This window comes from Lampris incognitus, chromosome 1, assembly GCF_029633865.1.
Source record: "Lampris incognitus isolate fLamInc1 chromosome 1, fLamInc1.hap2, whole genome shotgun sequence".
NCBI classification, from domain to species: domain Eukaryota; kingdom Metazoa; phylum Chordata; class Actinopteri; order Lampriformes; family Lampridae; genus Lampris; species Lampris incognitus.
In genome coordinates, this window is record NC_079211.1 from 103850718 (window position 1) to 103868102 (window position 17385).

At 44.5% G+C, this 17385-nt stretch overlaps 1 protein-coding gene across 4 annotated transcripts in view; it reads right to left on the reverse strand.

Moving 5' to 3' along the window:
- The window catches only part of atp8b5a (ATPase phospholipid transporting 8B5a), a 91014-nt gene that overhangs the window by 52247 nt on the left and 21382 nt on the right, over window positions 1-17385 (reverse strand). For all 4 annotated transcript variants that reach the window (XM_056301821.1, XM_056301793.1, XM_056301767.1 and 1 more), the window contains exons 2-4: window positions 14023-14137; window positions 13564-13622; window positions 2697-2810 (exon numbers count right to left, since the gene is read on the reverse strand). In XM_056301821.1, the coding sequence (XP_056157796.1) occupies window positions 2697-2810; window positions 13564-13622; window positions 14023-14065 (216 nt within the window). In that variant the 5' untranslated portion in view covers window positions 14066-14137. The remainder of the gene's footprint in view (window positions 1-2696; window positions 2811-13563; window positions 13623-14022; window positions 14138-17385) is intronic.

Consider the following 17385-nt stretch of genomic DNA (forward strand, 5'->3'; position numbering starts at 1 on the left):
GGCGCTATATAAAGCCCTGCTGAACAAAAGGAGGATCCTTCAGGGAGCGTTTAGCAGTCAATACTTTCTTTTCTGAAATAAATCCAACTGTTTCTGTTAAGTGTCCTTTCTGTCAGCCGCCAGAGACCATTTTTCATTGTTACATGGAATGTGAAAGACTTCAGGTGCTTTTTGAAGCTTTACAAATCATATTCTCTCACTGAAGTGAAAAATGGAATGAAACGGTTTTTATCTTTGGCATCGGGTACAAGAGGAAGGATGCAGAAAAGTGGCAACTTTAAAAAATTTTAATTCTGTAGTGGGGCAAGCTAAGCTATTGATTTATAGAAGTAGGAAAAGTCGAATTAGTAATGGTTCAGAGGAAGATTTACATCCTTTGTTCATCGTACGGGTGAAGGCAAGAGTCCGAGTGGATTTCAGATTCTTTACCCTAATGAAAAATTTAAACAAGTTTATTGCACAGTGGTTTTTCACTACAGCCATTTGCTCAGTCAATGGGGGGCAGTTGGTGTTTAATTCTGTTTTTGTATGTTTTCTGAACTCTTTGGGAGTCTGTGACTTGAACCACTTTTTAAAGTTTTAAGCATCTTTTACCATTACTCATTTTATTCGAGTATTATTCGTTTTCTATGATTTATTTTTCTGTGCATTCATTTTTTCCCCAGTTGTTTTTGCTTGAAAAAGAAAAAAAACTGTCTGTCTACCTGTCCAAATTTTTCTCTTTGAATCAATCTGGGGTTCTGTGATGGAAGATGGACTCTTTTTTTTGTTGGTCATATTAATGTAAAGGAATGACCATTAATGTTGTAGAAGATATTAAAGCTTGCTTCTTGTCAAACAGCTGTTTTAAATTTTTTTTAAAATCTCCCTCTTCGTCTTGAGCTCTGAATTGATCAAGAGTTGTATGATGGAAGATGAACTCTTTTTTGTGTTAATGTAAAGAAGCTACTTATGTTCATTAAAGTTTTGTTTTATGTAAAATAAAAAGTTGTTTAAAATTCAAAATTCTCTCTCTCTCTCTCTCTCAGCAGATTGTAGGTGGAACAAGATTTTTGTTCACACAATGAGGCAATATCCTCTGGTGGCTATCACACTTCCTTAATTTCACTGCATTTCATTCAGTCATATCCTGTTTGGTTAATCTGAGCCTTCACTGTAAAACAATAATGGCTACATGTGAAGGTGGGCTGCATGTGTGTGTATGGTTGTATGAGTTGGTGAAAGAAGGACACAGAGATGGAGGGAGAGACAGAGTGTTTATTTATGGACGGAGCATATGTATGTGTGTGGGCATGGACACGTCTGTGTGTTTCCAGGCATGCGTTTACAACTTGTGTGTGCATAGTATTCACAAGAACATCGCCAACAAAAACATTTCATCCTGTTAAGTCTCATGAGTACAGCACACACACACACACACAAAAGCCATAATTCAAATGTAGTGAATTTTGAGCAGTTTTATAAGAAACACTAAAGCGAATCAGTGTGTTGCCATTAGCTGATTTTTAGTAAATAGCAACACAAGTGTGTTATTTTCCTTCCATGCATTGCCGTGAACATGTGTGCATTGCATGTATAATTTGTATGTTGGTGTATTTGTGTGTCTGAATGAGTGTTTATTTATTCTTATTTTTTGGGGGGGAGGGGATTCCCCCCCCCCCAATTGTATCCAGCCAATTACCCCACTGTTCCAAGCCGTCCTGGTCGCTGCTCCACCCCCTCTGCCGATCCGGGGAGGGCTGCAGACTACCACATGTCTCCTCTGATACATGTGGAGTCACCAGCCGCTTCTTTTCACCTGACAGTGAGGAGTTTCACTAGGGGGACATAGCGCGTGGGAGATTCACGCTATTCCCCCCAGTTCCCCCTCCCCCCTAAACAGGCGCCCCGACCGACAGAGGAGGCGCTAGTGCAGCGACCAGGACACGTACCCACACCTGGCTTCCCACCCGCAGACACGGCCAATTGTGTCTGTAGGGACGCCCGACCAAGCCTGAGGTAACACAGGGATTCGAACTGGGATCTCCGTGTTGGTAGGCAATGGAATAGGCTGCTATGCTACCCAGGCGCCCTACATGCGCTACAATTTCTCCTGGCAAGTGAGTAAAGGGGGTATAAACATAACATAAGGCAACATACAGACAGTTGTAGAAAGATGTAGGTCACATTTTAAGTGTGTAAAAGTTTGTTTGGTTCAGTAATGCCAAAATAATATTGTTAAACCGATTGTTATTACACTCCACATACCCATTGTGCTAGAAGGCAAATCCATGATAGTAACAGTCATAACTTGATACGCTAAGCTGTATCGTTATACATGTTGTTGTCAGTAGGAGAGAGTAATTTAGTTTGTTTATGGTCACATTCTGTTTAAAGCACTTTTATTTTAATAAATGAGAATCTGGTAAAAGTTTTACTAGGGGAAAAGTTTTACACAGCCATGTGACACAGACTCTGAGGGTAGATAGCACTTTAGTCATGCTCATGACATGCTATAGTTTTTGTAGATAGAAGAAATAAATTTATTTTTGGAAGTAAAATACACTTGAAAGTATTAATTCAAGCCAAGTATGCAACATGTGTGTTGGAAAGTGTGTGGCACATGGAGCTAGTGCCCATCTTTTTCCGTGTGTGTGTGTGTGTGTGTGTGTGTGTGTGTGTGTGTGTGTGTGTGTGTGTGTGTGTGTTGCCCTCACCTGGAGCACCAGCAGAAACAGGAAGTAGGCATTTGCGATCCTCTGAAACTGCTCAAAGAGGTTGAGAGGCAGGAATGTGAAGAGGTTGTACTTGGAGGTCTTGATGGCGTTGGTCTAGAGGTGCACAAGAGAGAGAACGGGTAAGCAAGGAAGCACGACATAGTGAGAAACAAGTAGGGCATGCTGATGTTGATGCTCTTGTCACGTAAATAGTGCTAAGCAGTTGCTATGTTACAATATTGATAAAGCTGCAACTTCAGGGGCGTCCGGGTAGCGTGGCAGTCTATTCCATTGCCTACCAACACGGGGATCACCGGTTCGAATCCCCGTGTTACCTGTGGCTTGGTCGCGTGTCTCTACAGACACAATTGGCCGTGTCTGCGGGTGGGAAGCCAGATGTGGGTATGTGTCCTGGTCGCTGCACTAGCGCCTTCTCTGGTCAGTCAGGGAACCTGCTCGGGGGGAGGGGGAACTGGGGGGAATAGCATGATCCTCCCATGCGCTACGTCTCCCTGGTGAAACTCCTCACTGTCAGGTGAAAAGAAGTGGCTGGCGACTCCACATGTATCGGAGGAGGCATGTGGCAGTCTGCAGCCCTCCCCAGATTGGCAGAGGGGGTGGAGCAACGACCACAATGGCACAGAAAATAGGGTAATTGGCCAGATATAACAGACGAAAAAGGGGGGAACCCCCCCCAAAAAAAGCTGCAACTTGTGTCAAACAGACAAACTTAATCTTATTTAGCTACTTACTAAACTAACAGATATTGTAATGACCCCTGAACTAAAGGCCCCTGAAAACTGAACTAAGGCTGCACGCCAGGGTCACTCTGTTGATCTTCTGACAACCATATCCCAAAAAGTATTTTTAAGAGTACCATTAATTTCTTGTCCGACATAATGGACACATGGCATATATGGATAAGTGATGCCCCCCCCCCCTGCTCTCAGTTTACGCCACAGCCGTGGTTCATCGTGTGCAGGAAATCGTTTAAGCTTCCTCTGCTGTAAAATAAAATGTCTGTTAGCATCTTCTGTGATGCCATTACCACTGGTCCAACGTTCAGTCCAGTAAACATGCCCCCCCAGCCCACCCCACCCCACCCCACCACTTCCACCCAAAAACAAACACATCAAATGCAACCATGGCTTTGCTGGGAAAAGGCCGTTTACACATGAATATCAGAAAATCTTGCAGTCTTGCAACAAGCAGGCAGTCAAACCGAGACGCTCCATATCTGTCAGTGGAAAAATCTGGAGGACGCCTATATGGGACATTCAACAGCTGGTGGGAAAGTTTGCTCTTCTGATAAAACCAACCTGGCATTTAACCAACACTTCCCAAATAACTGGACATAACTTTTTATAAAACTTTGAGAAATCCTCCTAGTTTAGACTTCAGAGTTTTTGAAACTTAAAAAACATGCAGATTGACCTTTTAGTTTATGATTCAATCTCTGTGATGCTCCAAAATTGCAACAAACAAAAAAATATAAAAAGTGAAAGAATATTTGTTATATATAAATTTTTCTTCAAATTAATTAAGTTTCCTTTATTAATCCCCTTGGGGAAATTCAGTGACTGCAAATGAACCCATCCTAGCTGTGATCTGTGTAGCTAGGAGCAGTGGGCTGCCGCCTTCATGTAGCACCCGGGGACCGACTCCAGTTCTTTTCCCATTGCCTTGCTCAGGGGCACAGACAGGAGGATAAACCCTAACATATCTTTTGATGGTGGAGGAAACCGGAGCACCCAGAGAAAACCCACCGCAGACACGGGGAGAACATGCAAACTCCACACAGAGGACGACCTGGGATGACCCCCAAGGTTGGACAACCCCTGGGGTTCGAACCCAGGACCTTTTCGCTGTGAGGTGACAGCGCTAGCCACTGGGCGACCGTGCCACCAAAAGTATGTTTATGTGGTGTGTTTAACTTTCCGGTAAGAGACCCATCCAAATCAAAGTCCTCACAAGAACACTTCTGATCCTGAAGTGTTCTTCAGTTTTCAGACAGTCTAACCCAGAACTAATAAAAGATGAATTCTGGGTAAATACAAGAAAGAAGAGTCATACAGTCGTTCTGCAGACGTTCAACCAGCTGTGAAGTGCCAACACATCCCATGGAAGAATGTTTATCTTCCAATTTCTTCAGGGACACTCCAAATAGACAAAGAGCTTTGGGGTCAGAGGGGTAGTCGATATCTTGTGTTGATATCACCGTTTCATTATAAACCACAGCATTGCTCTATTAAGAAACCCAAAGCCAATGAATTATGTACTAGGGCTCTTCCTTATAACTTCCACCGACTAAAGAGAGAGCCAAACAGTATTTTCCAAAATGATTTCTCTTCACAATGGAGCCAAAGTGTCAAAAAAAAAACAAACAAGTTGCCCAGGCAAACAGTTAAAATGGGACTTTGACAGTGTATGACTCCTTATTTGAAATATCCTCGAGTCATAAAAAGCGTGTAGTCTGAATTCTAGTCTTCTGAATCTCATCGCTCTAGCCATCGGGACATCCTGAAGTCAGACACAAACAAATGTACACACCATTGAAGAGACGGAGCTAAGCTCAGGAGCACACTCGCCTCCTGGATCCTGGCAGATTCAGTCAGCTGATAATTTGCCAGACTCACGTTAGGTAAACCAAATCCAAGAACAAGAGCCAGAATCTGAATAGATTTCATGTGCCTATGAGGTTTACACATCAAACAAATATGACTTGCTGGGTAGCTCACATAGACAACACAATATGCAACACAAGATTATGAAACGCTAGTATGTCTGAGGCCCTGTGGTGAACTGGTGACCTCTTCCTGTGTAAGTTTGGTAACCTCTATATGTGTTATATTACAGTAACCCCTGAACAGTCTCAGGCAGATGGTTTATGAGCAGGTCAATGTGTTTGCGTTGAGGTTTTGTGGGTTAAATGCCTCAGTGCTATCGGGGGGAAGGTGCCAACACCAACCTGATGACAATAATAATAATAGATTACATTTATATATCACTTTATCTAGACACCCAGAGTGCTTCACATTGAAGGGGGGTAACTCACCTCAACCACCACCAATGTGTAGCACTACCTGGGTGATGCACAGCAGCCATTTTGCACCAGAGGTGGAGAGGGAGGACTCATTGAGTGAATTACACAGGGGGGATGAATAGATGGCCAGATGGAGAGAGCCAGGTTGGGAATTTTACCAGGACACAAGGGAACCCCCTACTCTTTGTGATGAGTGCCATGGGATCTTTAATGACCACAGTGAGTCAGGACCTCGGTTTAACGTCTCATCCGAAGGAAGGCATCTCCTACAGCACAGTGTCCCCGTCACCACACTGGGGCATTGGAATTTTTTTTTTTTTAATATGGTCCATGGGCCAGAGCCCAAAATTTCCTATTTCGGTACACTCAAGGTGGCAAAACCTACTTATAATTTTTGAAAGGATCCATGTCTGTAGATGATATTTTGGTATGATAACCATTCCTGAGTGGCAGCTGTATCACAGTTATCAGCTCATGAAGTTAACCACCCCCTAAAGTAAATTGCATTTTAGACGCTGGTGCATATCCTGGTTTAGCCTCATGGTCAGGACATTTTTCAATGTTCTATAATATTGTCTTTGGTATCATTTTAAAGGGGACCTTCTTAGCTTTCATTCAAGCCCTGTTGTGGATATTTCTCACAAATATAGAGGTCACTTGAGCTCTTCAACCCGTCAATAACACACATCTTTCTGCAATGTTCGCCTAAACTATATACTTTCTTTTAGCCCTGTGGCATCTAGGAATATCAGGGACACAAAACACAAAAACTGGAATACTCACAGGACTGTAAAGATTCAGAAAATGTATAATATACCCATACTATTTCATTGTGTGAGGTGATTGTGAACCTTAAATTAGAAGGGCATTATTACTAAGAAACTAACTAGACCAAAGCCAGTTAGTCCATGGGTCAGACCAGATATCGATATCACCCAAGGTGACACAACTTCACTGGTGCCATTTTATTTGGTACACTAACAGAAGTAAAATAATACATGATAACCTTTCCAAATGAGCAGCTATTTCATTTTTCTTTCAGGAAACCTGTTTCTGTGCCTCTCACGATTGTGTATTTGCCCAGATTTTTACAAATATAGCATTTCAACACCCCTGGTACTGATTAGCCTAGCTTAAACTCTGGGACAGTTCTTAGTTGGCCAACAACCAAGGATAACCAGTACTGTGTACTTCCATTCGTTGTGCTAAGCTAGGCTAACGTGCAGCCAGATAGCTTTCTACTAAACACATATAGAGGAAACTGGTATCTATCTTCTTGTCTCACTCTGGAGAAGATTGTAAGCTAATTTCCCATAATGTTAGCATGTTCTTTTAATGTATATGTTAATATGATTAGTTAAAGTGGCTACGAGGAACTTTCATCTTGTGTTGATTTTAGCGGCCTCATGTGGACAAAATACAGCTGTTGCATAGCAACTAGGTAATGTATCTATTTGTGGCTATGTAAGATAAATAATGGTAATATGACGCTGGTGAAGCAAAGTAAACTTTGTTTTAGTAGTGTTCATACACCTAAGTTACATGTATTTGTTTGTATGTGGCAGGTGAAAACTGACTGAATATGGCCACTGGTGAACAAGCAAGTTTTTACCCAATACCAAAGCGCCCACAGGTGGAGTGCATTATCCACTGTTCTGATGATACAGATAAGCTGGTTTCACTACAAAGTGTCGACTCATGGAGAACTCTGCTCAGGGCAGCTCAGATACGAAATCATGCACCAGTTCTGAAACTGGCAAAAGACATTCCTGAGGGACAGATTCCAGCAATCTACTACCACAGAAAGTGTCGCAGTATCTTCACTATGAAGCAAATTCTTGATGGCCTCCTTGCAAAAGAAAAGAAAAGTTGTGTCTCTGCTGAAGAGAAACAATCTAAGAGAGTAGCTCGACATGCTCCAAGTACATCTAGGACTTATGATGCAGAGTGCATATTTTGTCAGAAAAACAGCAAATATTCCAAGAGACAGAATACGAGAGAAGTACTGGTGCAGTGTCGAGAACTGCGAGCTGATGCAAAGATCAGGAGTGCAGCCACAAAGAAAAGGGACAGCAGAATCCTTGCCATTGTGAGTAGAGACCTTGTAGCAGCTGAAGGGCACTACCACAGGTCATGCTATAGACTTTACACCAAAGAGGAGGTTTCCAAAGGAGAGGTTGCCAGCAATGAAGATGATGATGCTGCAGCCCAGTATGAAGCTGCTGTGAATAAGGCGTACAATGAGCTGTTCCTCTTCATCAGGATGGAGCTTTTTGGCAATCCTCAAGTGATGACAGTGACTGATCTCTCTTCTAGACTGGTAGCTTCAATGAACTCCCAAGGCACTGCCCAAGTCAAGGAATCAACCAAGAAGCACATAAGGCGAAACCTGGAGAGTGAGTTTGCTGGAGCCTTGCAGATATTCCCTGATGAGAAAGGAAAATTCCTCCTCTATCCCGATAACTTGTCCATGAGGGAACTTGCCAAAGAAAATCAGTCTCTCAAAAGGGAGCTGCAGACCTTGAAAAGTGTCAGTGCACAAGATGTTATAGCCAAAGCAGCCATCAAATTGAGAGCAGACATTAAAAGTCAAGATGTTCCTCAAACCTGGCCGCCTGAAGTCAAACCAGAAGCAGAATGTCCTACCATTCCAGAGTCGCTCATTATCTTCCTGTACTCTCTACTCACAGGCTCAAATGATCCTGATCATGCATCCCAGAGAGTGCAGTGCCTTCTGCAGTCATTTGGCCATGACATAGTATATGCAGTGACATGTGGAAATACCAAGCCTTCCAAGCACATTGTTCTGCCATTCAGTGTCAAATCGTTGACAGGAAATGTAGAGTTGATAAACATCCTCAACCGACTTGGTCACAGTGTGTCCTATTCACAGATGGAAGAGATCAACACTGCCCTGTGTCTCCAGAAACTCTCATCATCAGGGAGTGGCATTGCCCTTCCAGCTAACATCCATCCTGGCATATTCACAACTTTAGCCTGGGACAATATCGACCGTCTTGAAGAAACTGTCAGTGGTGAGGGAACATCTCACAGAGTCAATGGGATTGCTGTGCAAGCAAAGCCAGTCAACCCACTTCCTGTCCAACCCATGCCCACTGTTCCCAAAACAAAGAAGAGAAGCATTGATGGACCCCCACCAATGTTACCAACTTACAATGCTGGACAACGGGTAGGGCCACCACAAAGCAAAAAGTCAGATGCCGATACTGCAGCCAATACTAAGCTTGCCAGAGAGAAAAACCTTCTTTGGGTCCTAGCACGCATGTCACAACAAGAAGAACAGTCAGTCAGCAGCTGGACAGGCTTCAACATCCTGACTCGAGGAGAGATGACGGTCATCCCCGACAATATAGGCTATCTGCCTGCCATCAATGCTCCAGCGACACAAATGTCTACTGTCAACGAGGTGCTTAGCCAGTCACCGAGCATCATGCAGTGCTTAGGCCTGAGGAAGATTGTCTGTGTCTTTGACCAAGCCCTGTATGCGAAGGCTGTCGAGATCACATGGAAACACCATGACAAGTTCCATGATATCATCGTTAGGATTGGGGTATTCCACACCATCTGCACACTGCTGGCAATAATAGGAAAGCGTTTCCAAGATGCTGGACTCAAAGACCTCTGCATTGAGTCTGGCATGATTGCAGAAGGCTCAATTGCTGGTGTTATGGATGGCAGCAAGTACAACAGGGCAGTGCGACGACACAAGCTCCTGTATGAGGCTCTCATGCGACTGACCTTGAATGGTTTCCTGTCCTGGTTGGAAGAAACTCACAGGAATGACATGGTTCACCTGAATGAGACACTGAAGACCATTGACAGCCTTGGGAAAGAAGTCTCACAACATGCTTTGAAGGAGGTCCTCGAGAACAGCTCTTGTACACGCATCATGGATCTATTTGAAGTCTACCGTGAGTTCCTTAGAGGTGGAAACGGCAGCCTCTCGAACTTCTGGATGTCCTATTTGGACATGGTTGAAATCTTGTTGGGGCTCATCTGAGCATCCACAGAGGGAGACTGGATGCTACACTTGGCTAGCATTCGAGCAATGATCCCATGGTGCTTTGCTTATGACAGGATGAATTATGCACGCTACTTCCCCTACTACTACGCCCAGATGTCTGAGCTGCCCATCACACACCCAGATGTGTACACAGAATTCATGGAAGGAGGCTTCTCAGTCCAACTGGGCTCCACCAATCCCTTTGGCCGAATCCCTGTTGACCAAGCTATAGAAGAAACGGTGAACAAAGACACCCAAACAGCTGGAGGGACAAAGGGATTCAGCTTGAAGCCAGGAGCTGTGACCAAATATTATCTCACAGCTGAGTATAGAAGCATGTACCTCAGACAGCTGAGAGACCTGACAGGTCAAGGCAGGTGCAAATGGTCTCATCCAGATCTACAGAGTCCAAGGATCAAGAGAGATGAAGCAGATGTCCAGTCTCTCATGGACCTTATGAAGAATAACTGGCTCAATCCTATGTCCCCTGATGAGATTGATTTGGTTAGCCTCTCCACTGGCAACATGGCTCCACCTGATGTGACCAAAGATCTCTTGAGAGCACTTGAGAAAGGAGAAGAGGCCTACCAAGCATTCCAGCAAACAAGGTTAGATGCAGACCCACCACCTGTGAAATTCCACGACAAGATGACCAAGCAAAGTCTGAAAACATTCTCCAATGTCAGCACAAAACAAGCTCATGGAAAGAAAGCACAGGATGTGGTTCTGAAGGCAGATACAAACCTTTTCAGTCACATGATCCTGGTGGCTGAAAGCAGGAAGGTGAATCGGAAGGATGTCCTTGCCTACCCATGGGCACTGGCAAATGCTGATGGGTCCTTACGAAAAACAAACAAGGCTGCACTTGCCAGAGAGCTTGAAAAGAATGTATCTCCTGCAGAAGACATCCCAATCCCATCTACTTCCATCATTGATGGGATGAGCCTGGTCCAAAAAATGAATGGCAACAACAAAACCTTTGCACAGGTGGCAGAGTCAGCCTTGACCCAGGTCCTCCATGAGGGAGCACAGAGTGGGAGGATTGATGTTGTTTTTGATATCTATCACCAGACTTCGATCAAAGATGCTGAACGACTGAACCGGGGTGGAGACATCACTCTCCAGTACAAGAATCTTGCAGGGGGACACCACGTCCAGCAGTGGAGAAAATTTCTGTGCAGTTCCTCCGACAAGACCAGTCTCATCAAGTTTCTGGTGGAAGAGTGGAAACTCCCACGATACAGAGCTATGCTGCATGGCAAGGTGTTGTACATGACCTGTGAGGAAACCTGCTACAAGTTGACAGAAGATGGGTGTGAGGAAGCAGCAGAACTGCACTCCACACATGAAGAAGCTGACACCCGTCTGCTCCTACATGCATTGCATGCAGCAAATGCGGGCTCAAAGTCAGTTATCATCACAGCTGAGGACACTGATGTCATGGTGCTTTGTCTTGGCTTCCAGAAGGACATCATCACCTGTCCCATCTACCAGAAGTGTGGTACTCAGAACCGCACACGGTTTGTCGACATCACCAAACTGGCAAGTTCACTTGGAGACAGCATCTGTGACAGCCTAATTGGCTTACATGCCTTCACAGGCTGCGACACTGTCAGTGCATTCGCTGGTCGAGGGAAGCTGAATGCCCTGAAGATAGTGAGAAAGCACACTTCCTGCCAAGAGACTTTTAGTCAACTGGGACAGACATGGAATGTGAGTGATGAGCTGTTCCAGAAAATTGAGCAGTTCACCTGTCGGATGTATGTTGCTAATAGCAGCACTGCTGAGGTGAACAAACTGCGTTACCAGCTCTTCTGCACCAAAAGGGGAGAGGTTGAGTCCAGCCAGCTGCCACCATGTAGACACTGTCTCTTTATGCATGTTCAACGAGCCAACTATCAGGCAGCAATATGGAAGTGCTGTCTGCAGGCTAACCCTGTGGTGCCAAGCCCTACTGAGTATGGATGGACAGACGATGAAGGCAAGCTGCCCATTTACTGGATGCGCTCCCCACCTGCACCAGATGTGGTCTTGGAAATCTAACATGCAAGTGTGTGCATTCATGCAAAATGCCAAGCTGCATGTGCCTGTCAAATGGACTTCCATGCACAGACATGTGCAGGTTACAGACCTGCAGTAACCAAAAACAGCAGGATGGTCCAGAACTGGACTTTGAACTTGGGGAGTCAGATGATGAGAGAAACGAGCAGTTTGATGAATGACAGTGTGATGATTCTGATGGTATTACTGTGGTAGTAGTCTATTGATGCACAGGATGTTGATTCTGGACTTGGTTACCCAGAGCTTGATAACAATAATGTAACCATATTCACATATACCCATTACCCTACCCATTACCATTACATATACCCACTAATGATATGGGATTACACGTATCATTGACTAAGTATATGTAAATGTCAATGTTGTTTAAAATATTAAAATAGTTCATTACCTCACTATGGTATTCCTTTTTATCATGTATTTTGATTGTGTATTTAAATAAATGTATAGAGACCAGTTTGTGACCTAACTGGCTTTGGTCTAGTTCTCATTTAAGGCTCACAATCACCTCACACAATGAAATAGTATGGGTATATTATACATTTTCTGAATCTTTACAGTCCTGTGAGTATTCCAGTTTTTGTGTTTTGTGTCCCTGATATTCCTAGATGCCACAGGGCTAAAAGAAAGTATATAGTTTAGGCGAAAATTGCAGAAAGATGTGTGTTATTGACGGGTTGAAGAGCTCAAGTGACTTCTATATTTGTGAGAAATATCCACAACAGGGCTTGAATGAAAGCTAAGAAGGTCCCCTTTAAAATGATACCAAAGACAATATTATAGAACACTGAAAAATGTCCTGACCATGAGGCTAAACCAGGATATGCACCAGCGTCTAAAATGCAATTTAGTTTAGCGGGTGGTTAACTTCATGAGCTGATAACTGTGATACAGCTGCCACTCAGGAATGGTTATCATACCAAAATATCATCTACAGACATGGATCCTTTCAAAAATTATAAGTAAGTTTTGCCACCTTGAGTGTACCGAAATATCGTCTGGCCCATGGACTAATAGGACCAGAGGGAAGACTGTCCCCTACTGACCCACCAACACCACTTCCAGCAGCAACTCAGTTTTCCAGGGAGGTCTCCCATCTGGGGATCGCGACTCGAAAATGTTGAGAAGCACTGCACCAAATCATACCAGCTACGCAGCTGTAGTAAGGTTGTGTATTCATAACCAACTTAGTAGAAGTCGAGGTATGTGCTGGATACCAGCAGTAGTGTATTAGGGAGTATTAGGGAGGAATCTGTGAGGGAGATATCCTCCAACAGTAACAGAGGGCTTATATTTTTCCAAATTCTCCTGCTGCTTTTGTCATTTTGCCAGCCAACTACACTCTGAGGGTGGAAAAGGTTCTCCAGATAGTGGCTGGTTGTTGGGTATGGGGCGGGGGTGTTTCCAGTACATGTGCTCACGCTAACAAGCTTTTCCAGCATTACGCTGGTGATAACTTTCCACTACTGCACACGTACAATGACAAAGATCGACATATATGTATGCACAAATTCTCCAGATACCCATCTTTCTCTAACTTCTTTACTTACTATTATTATTAGATACTACCTCTCTCTCTCTCTCTGTCTCTCTCTACTCAACAGTCCAATATTTCTCCCCCACTACTATGGGACATCATGTTCTTGTTATTCCAGAAGAGCATCCCAACAAGAAAAATTTCATTCATCTGAAAACTCACTAGGTCAACAATACACAACTCCGGCATGTTTACTTACCGCATACTTGAAAGAGAGGTTATACTCCCTGTCGTTGGCACGGAGTTTCCTTTCAACCTCTGAATGGACAGACAGGACAGAGAGGGGGGCAAAGGTCAGAGATCAATTTGCAATGAGATCATAAAGAGTCATCATATGACGACTGGAGAAAGGACTCCAACAATGCTTATTTGTTAGTCCATCCAGTCCAACCATTATCCGAACCGCAGTCATAGGGCGGCAGGCGGGGAGACACCCTGGACAGGCCGCCAGGCTATCACACACACACACACACACACACACACACACACACACACACACACACACACACACACACACACACACACACACACACACACACACACACACACACACACACACACACTCATACCTAGGGACAATTTAGTATGGCTGATTATTTGTTAGTTTGAGAGGTAATTGACAAAAAGGTGAGGATTTTTCTCCCCCCCTAGATCTTACCTCTCTCTTTCTTCCTTGAAAAGTCCAGGCTAAAGAAGGACATCTTGTCTTCTTCTCCTCTTTCTGCTATCTATCCATCACACCCGGACGTAAACGGAGACAGGGTGGATCCTTCCTGGCAGCGCAAAACATACATTTGAGTCACACAATTCTCACGTAACAGATATTTCCAGAATAAAATAAAAAAATAGCACAGCATAATCTGTAAGGGCCAAGACAAATATCACCTTCCCTTCAGTATAATATGTGAGGTGAAACATCACTTCATTTGCACCCAGTTCAGCCCTACCGTATGCCAGCCGGGGCAACGCCAGCCAGGGCAACGCCAGCCGGGGCAGCGCCAGTCGGGGCAATGCCATGTGGCGTAACAGCGATTAAATCATTTTCCGAAAAGTGCCCTATGAGGCACTCTTCCGAAAAATTCATATTCCACTGCTCTGAAACCAGTCCGAGTTGTTTCAAAATGAACCTATCAGTAGGAGGGTGATTACCATTAAGATTACACATAATTGTGTGCACTGCAAAAAAATGAATTTCAAGAAAGTAAAAATGTTATTCCTAGGAAATTAATCTAGTTTTTTTTTTGCCCCAAGAAGAAAAATAATCTCGTCGCGCTTTTTTTTTGTGTGTACAAGAATAACCTTGTTTTTAGATATTTTATCTTTGTTTGTCTAACCGAGATATTGCAGCTAATTCTGAGCTGGATTTATCCAGAAACAAGCTCTAACAATGCGCCGCATCAGAGGAACCAGACTTCCTCTCTTTATTTGGAGAATTAAGCCGGCTGTGCGTTCTTAATTTAAGAACCTAGTGGAATAACGCCAAAACAAACCCGTTTGTGTTGATATTTTTATTCATTGTCATCATACATGAAGAGTCCTTCTTTTTCACTACATCACATGAGGATTTGTGTAGCCCAATCACACGCCCCAGGTGATAGTTCCTCTTTCAGACGATCAAGTAAATTATTTCATTTCACTGTCCAGTTTGCAGCTCTGTACATGTGTGTGTATGTGTAGTTTGTTTTTATTATCCATCATTAGTTTGTGTTTATTACTGCAGGCATGATTCACGTCTCGGGCCAGTGTGTTCCTCCCCTCTCCGTTGGGCTCTTGCTCTCGGTTTGCATCAGCCCTTGGGGCCTCCTAATGTTTTTTTCCCAAAGAGGGGAGTGACTCATAGGGAGGGGGCCACCTCCAGGCCGGTAGCCCACTGACACAGCCATACAGTCAGTCAGCCGTACAGCTGTCAGTCAGTGAGCTGGCCAGGCATCCGCAAGTCAGTCAGTCATGGGTCCTGATAGCAAAACCGACTATCAAGTCAAGTCAAACTTTATTCATACAGCACATTTCATACACAGGGCAACCAATGTGCTTTACATAAAATGACAACGCAATTGCAACTCGACCACAAAAGTGCAATATACAGAAAATAAATACGCATATCAACAGGTGTTAGTGCAGAACATGCAAATTTAAAAATATACAAAACACACACAAACACACACACACACACAATCCGTGTAAAGGAACAGATACCTGCTTATGTATCTGTGTCATTGTGCGTGGGTGCATGTTTGTGCTCATATGTAGAAATATGGTTGTTAATGCTTGTACAGAAGTCGGCCATCATTGCCTTAGTGTATTTGTTGCTGTGTCATTGTTTGAGTATTTACACACATTAACATTTGTGTGTGTGTGCGTTTGTGCGCGCGCCTGTTAAGAAAGGATGTCTGCTGCAGTTGAGGGTTCCCAGACAGGAAGTGATTGCTTTTAGGGTCCCACCCCTCAGAGCTGGGCGCCATGGTGACCTCAGCGCTGATGCTATAAATAGAAGCCACATGTGGCTGGTAAAGAATGTGTGTTTTTACAAGCACACTGAGGCCCTCCAACACACACACACACACACACACACACACACACACACACACACACACACACGCGGTGCCCCAACCCATGTACCAGATGGATTGGGAGTGGGTTTTTGTATCCATACAAGTTTCAATGTGGGGTTTTTTTAGGTGTCAATGTGTGTTTTGTTCTGTGTGTGTGCACACACGTGTTTGTCTACACAACTCAGTGTGTTTGCTTAGGTGTCTGTGAGTTAGTGTGCATGCGGTTATGCATTCATTTTGGGGGGGGGGTTTCTCCCCTTTTTGTCCCCAATTGTACCTGGCCAATTACCCCATTCTTCCAAGCTGCCCCCCGGTCGCTGCTCCACCCCCTCTGCTGATCCGGGGAGGGCTGCAGACCACCACATGCCTCCTCCCATACATGTGGAGTCACCAGCCGCTCCTTTACACCTGACAGTGAGGAGTTTCACCAGGGGGACGTAGCGTGTATGAGGATCACGCTATCCCCCCAGTTCCCCCTCCTCCCCAAACAGGCACCCCGACCGACCAGAGGAGGCGCTAGTGCAGCGACTAGGACACATACCCACATCCAGCTTCCCACCCGCAGATGCGGCCAATTGTGTCTGTATGGACGCCTGTCCAAGCTGGAGGTAACACGGGGATTCGAACCGGCGATCCCTGTGTTGTTAGGCAACGGAATAGACCGCCGTGCTACCCGGACGCCCATGTGTTCCTTTGTGTGTGTGTGAGTCCAGTGTGTAAATCAATAAAGGCACTGGAGTTGAAGACAGACACCACATACATGCAAATATAAGCACACAAACACACACACACACACACAATAGCTTACACCCATCAAACCCTCTCATGCCACCTCCACCCAACCTTTCATCCACTGTATATTTGTTCCCGCCACATAAACCTGGGTTTAACACTTCCCCTGGTCAGGGCTCAGCTACACAACCCAGCTAAATGAACCAGCCAGTCCATTTTCAATACGAGCTCCATCCAGGCCCCGAGGTACACGGCAAAACTCCGCCTGTTAAAATCAATGCTGAGAGGCCTTTCCAGCATCCACACCCCCGCCTCCCCTCTGTAAAACAACCATAAAGAAACTGTCAACACAAGAGGAAGAAAAAAGTCTCTTGCTCATTAAAGTTCTCCAGCCGCTCAGACCATCAGGGGATGTGAGGAGGAGGGTTTAAATAACACACGCCGATTGTATGAAAATATCCACCGGTCTTGAAAATTCGGGACAGTGGTGCAGCCGCGGGTTTGGCAGCTTCTGGGACTTTCCAGGCCACGATAATGACAACAACCACAGACGCAAGACTGCTACTGGAGTTGGTAGTCTGTGTTTGTTTGTGTGTCTGTTTTTGGGTCCGTTTGTATGGATGAGCTTTGCTTATATCATTTCATGCATGCATGTAAATGTGTGTGTGTGTGTGTGTGTGTGTGTGTGTGTGTGTGTGTGTGTGTGTGTGTATAGAGGAGGTGAGAAGTCCAGTTTT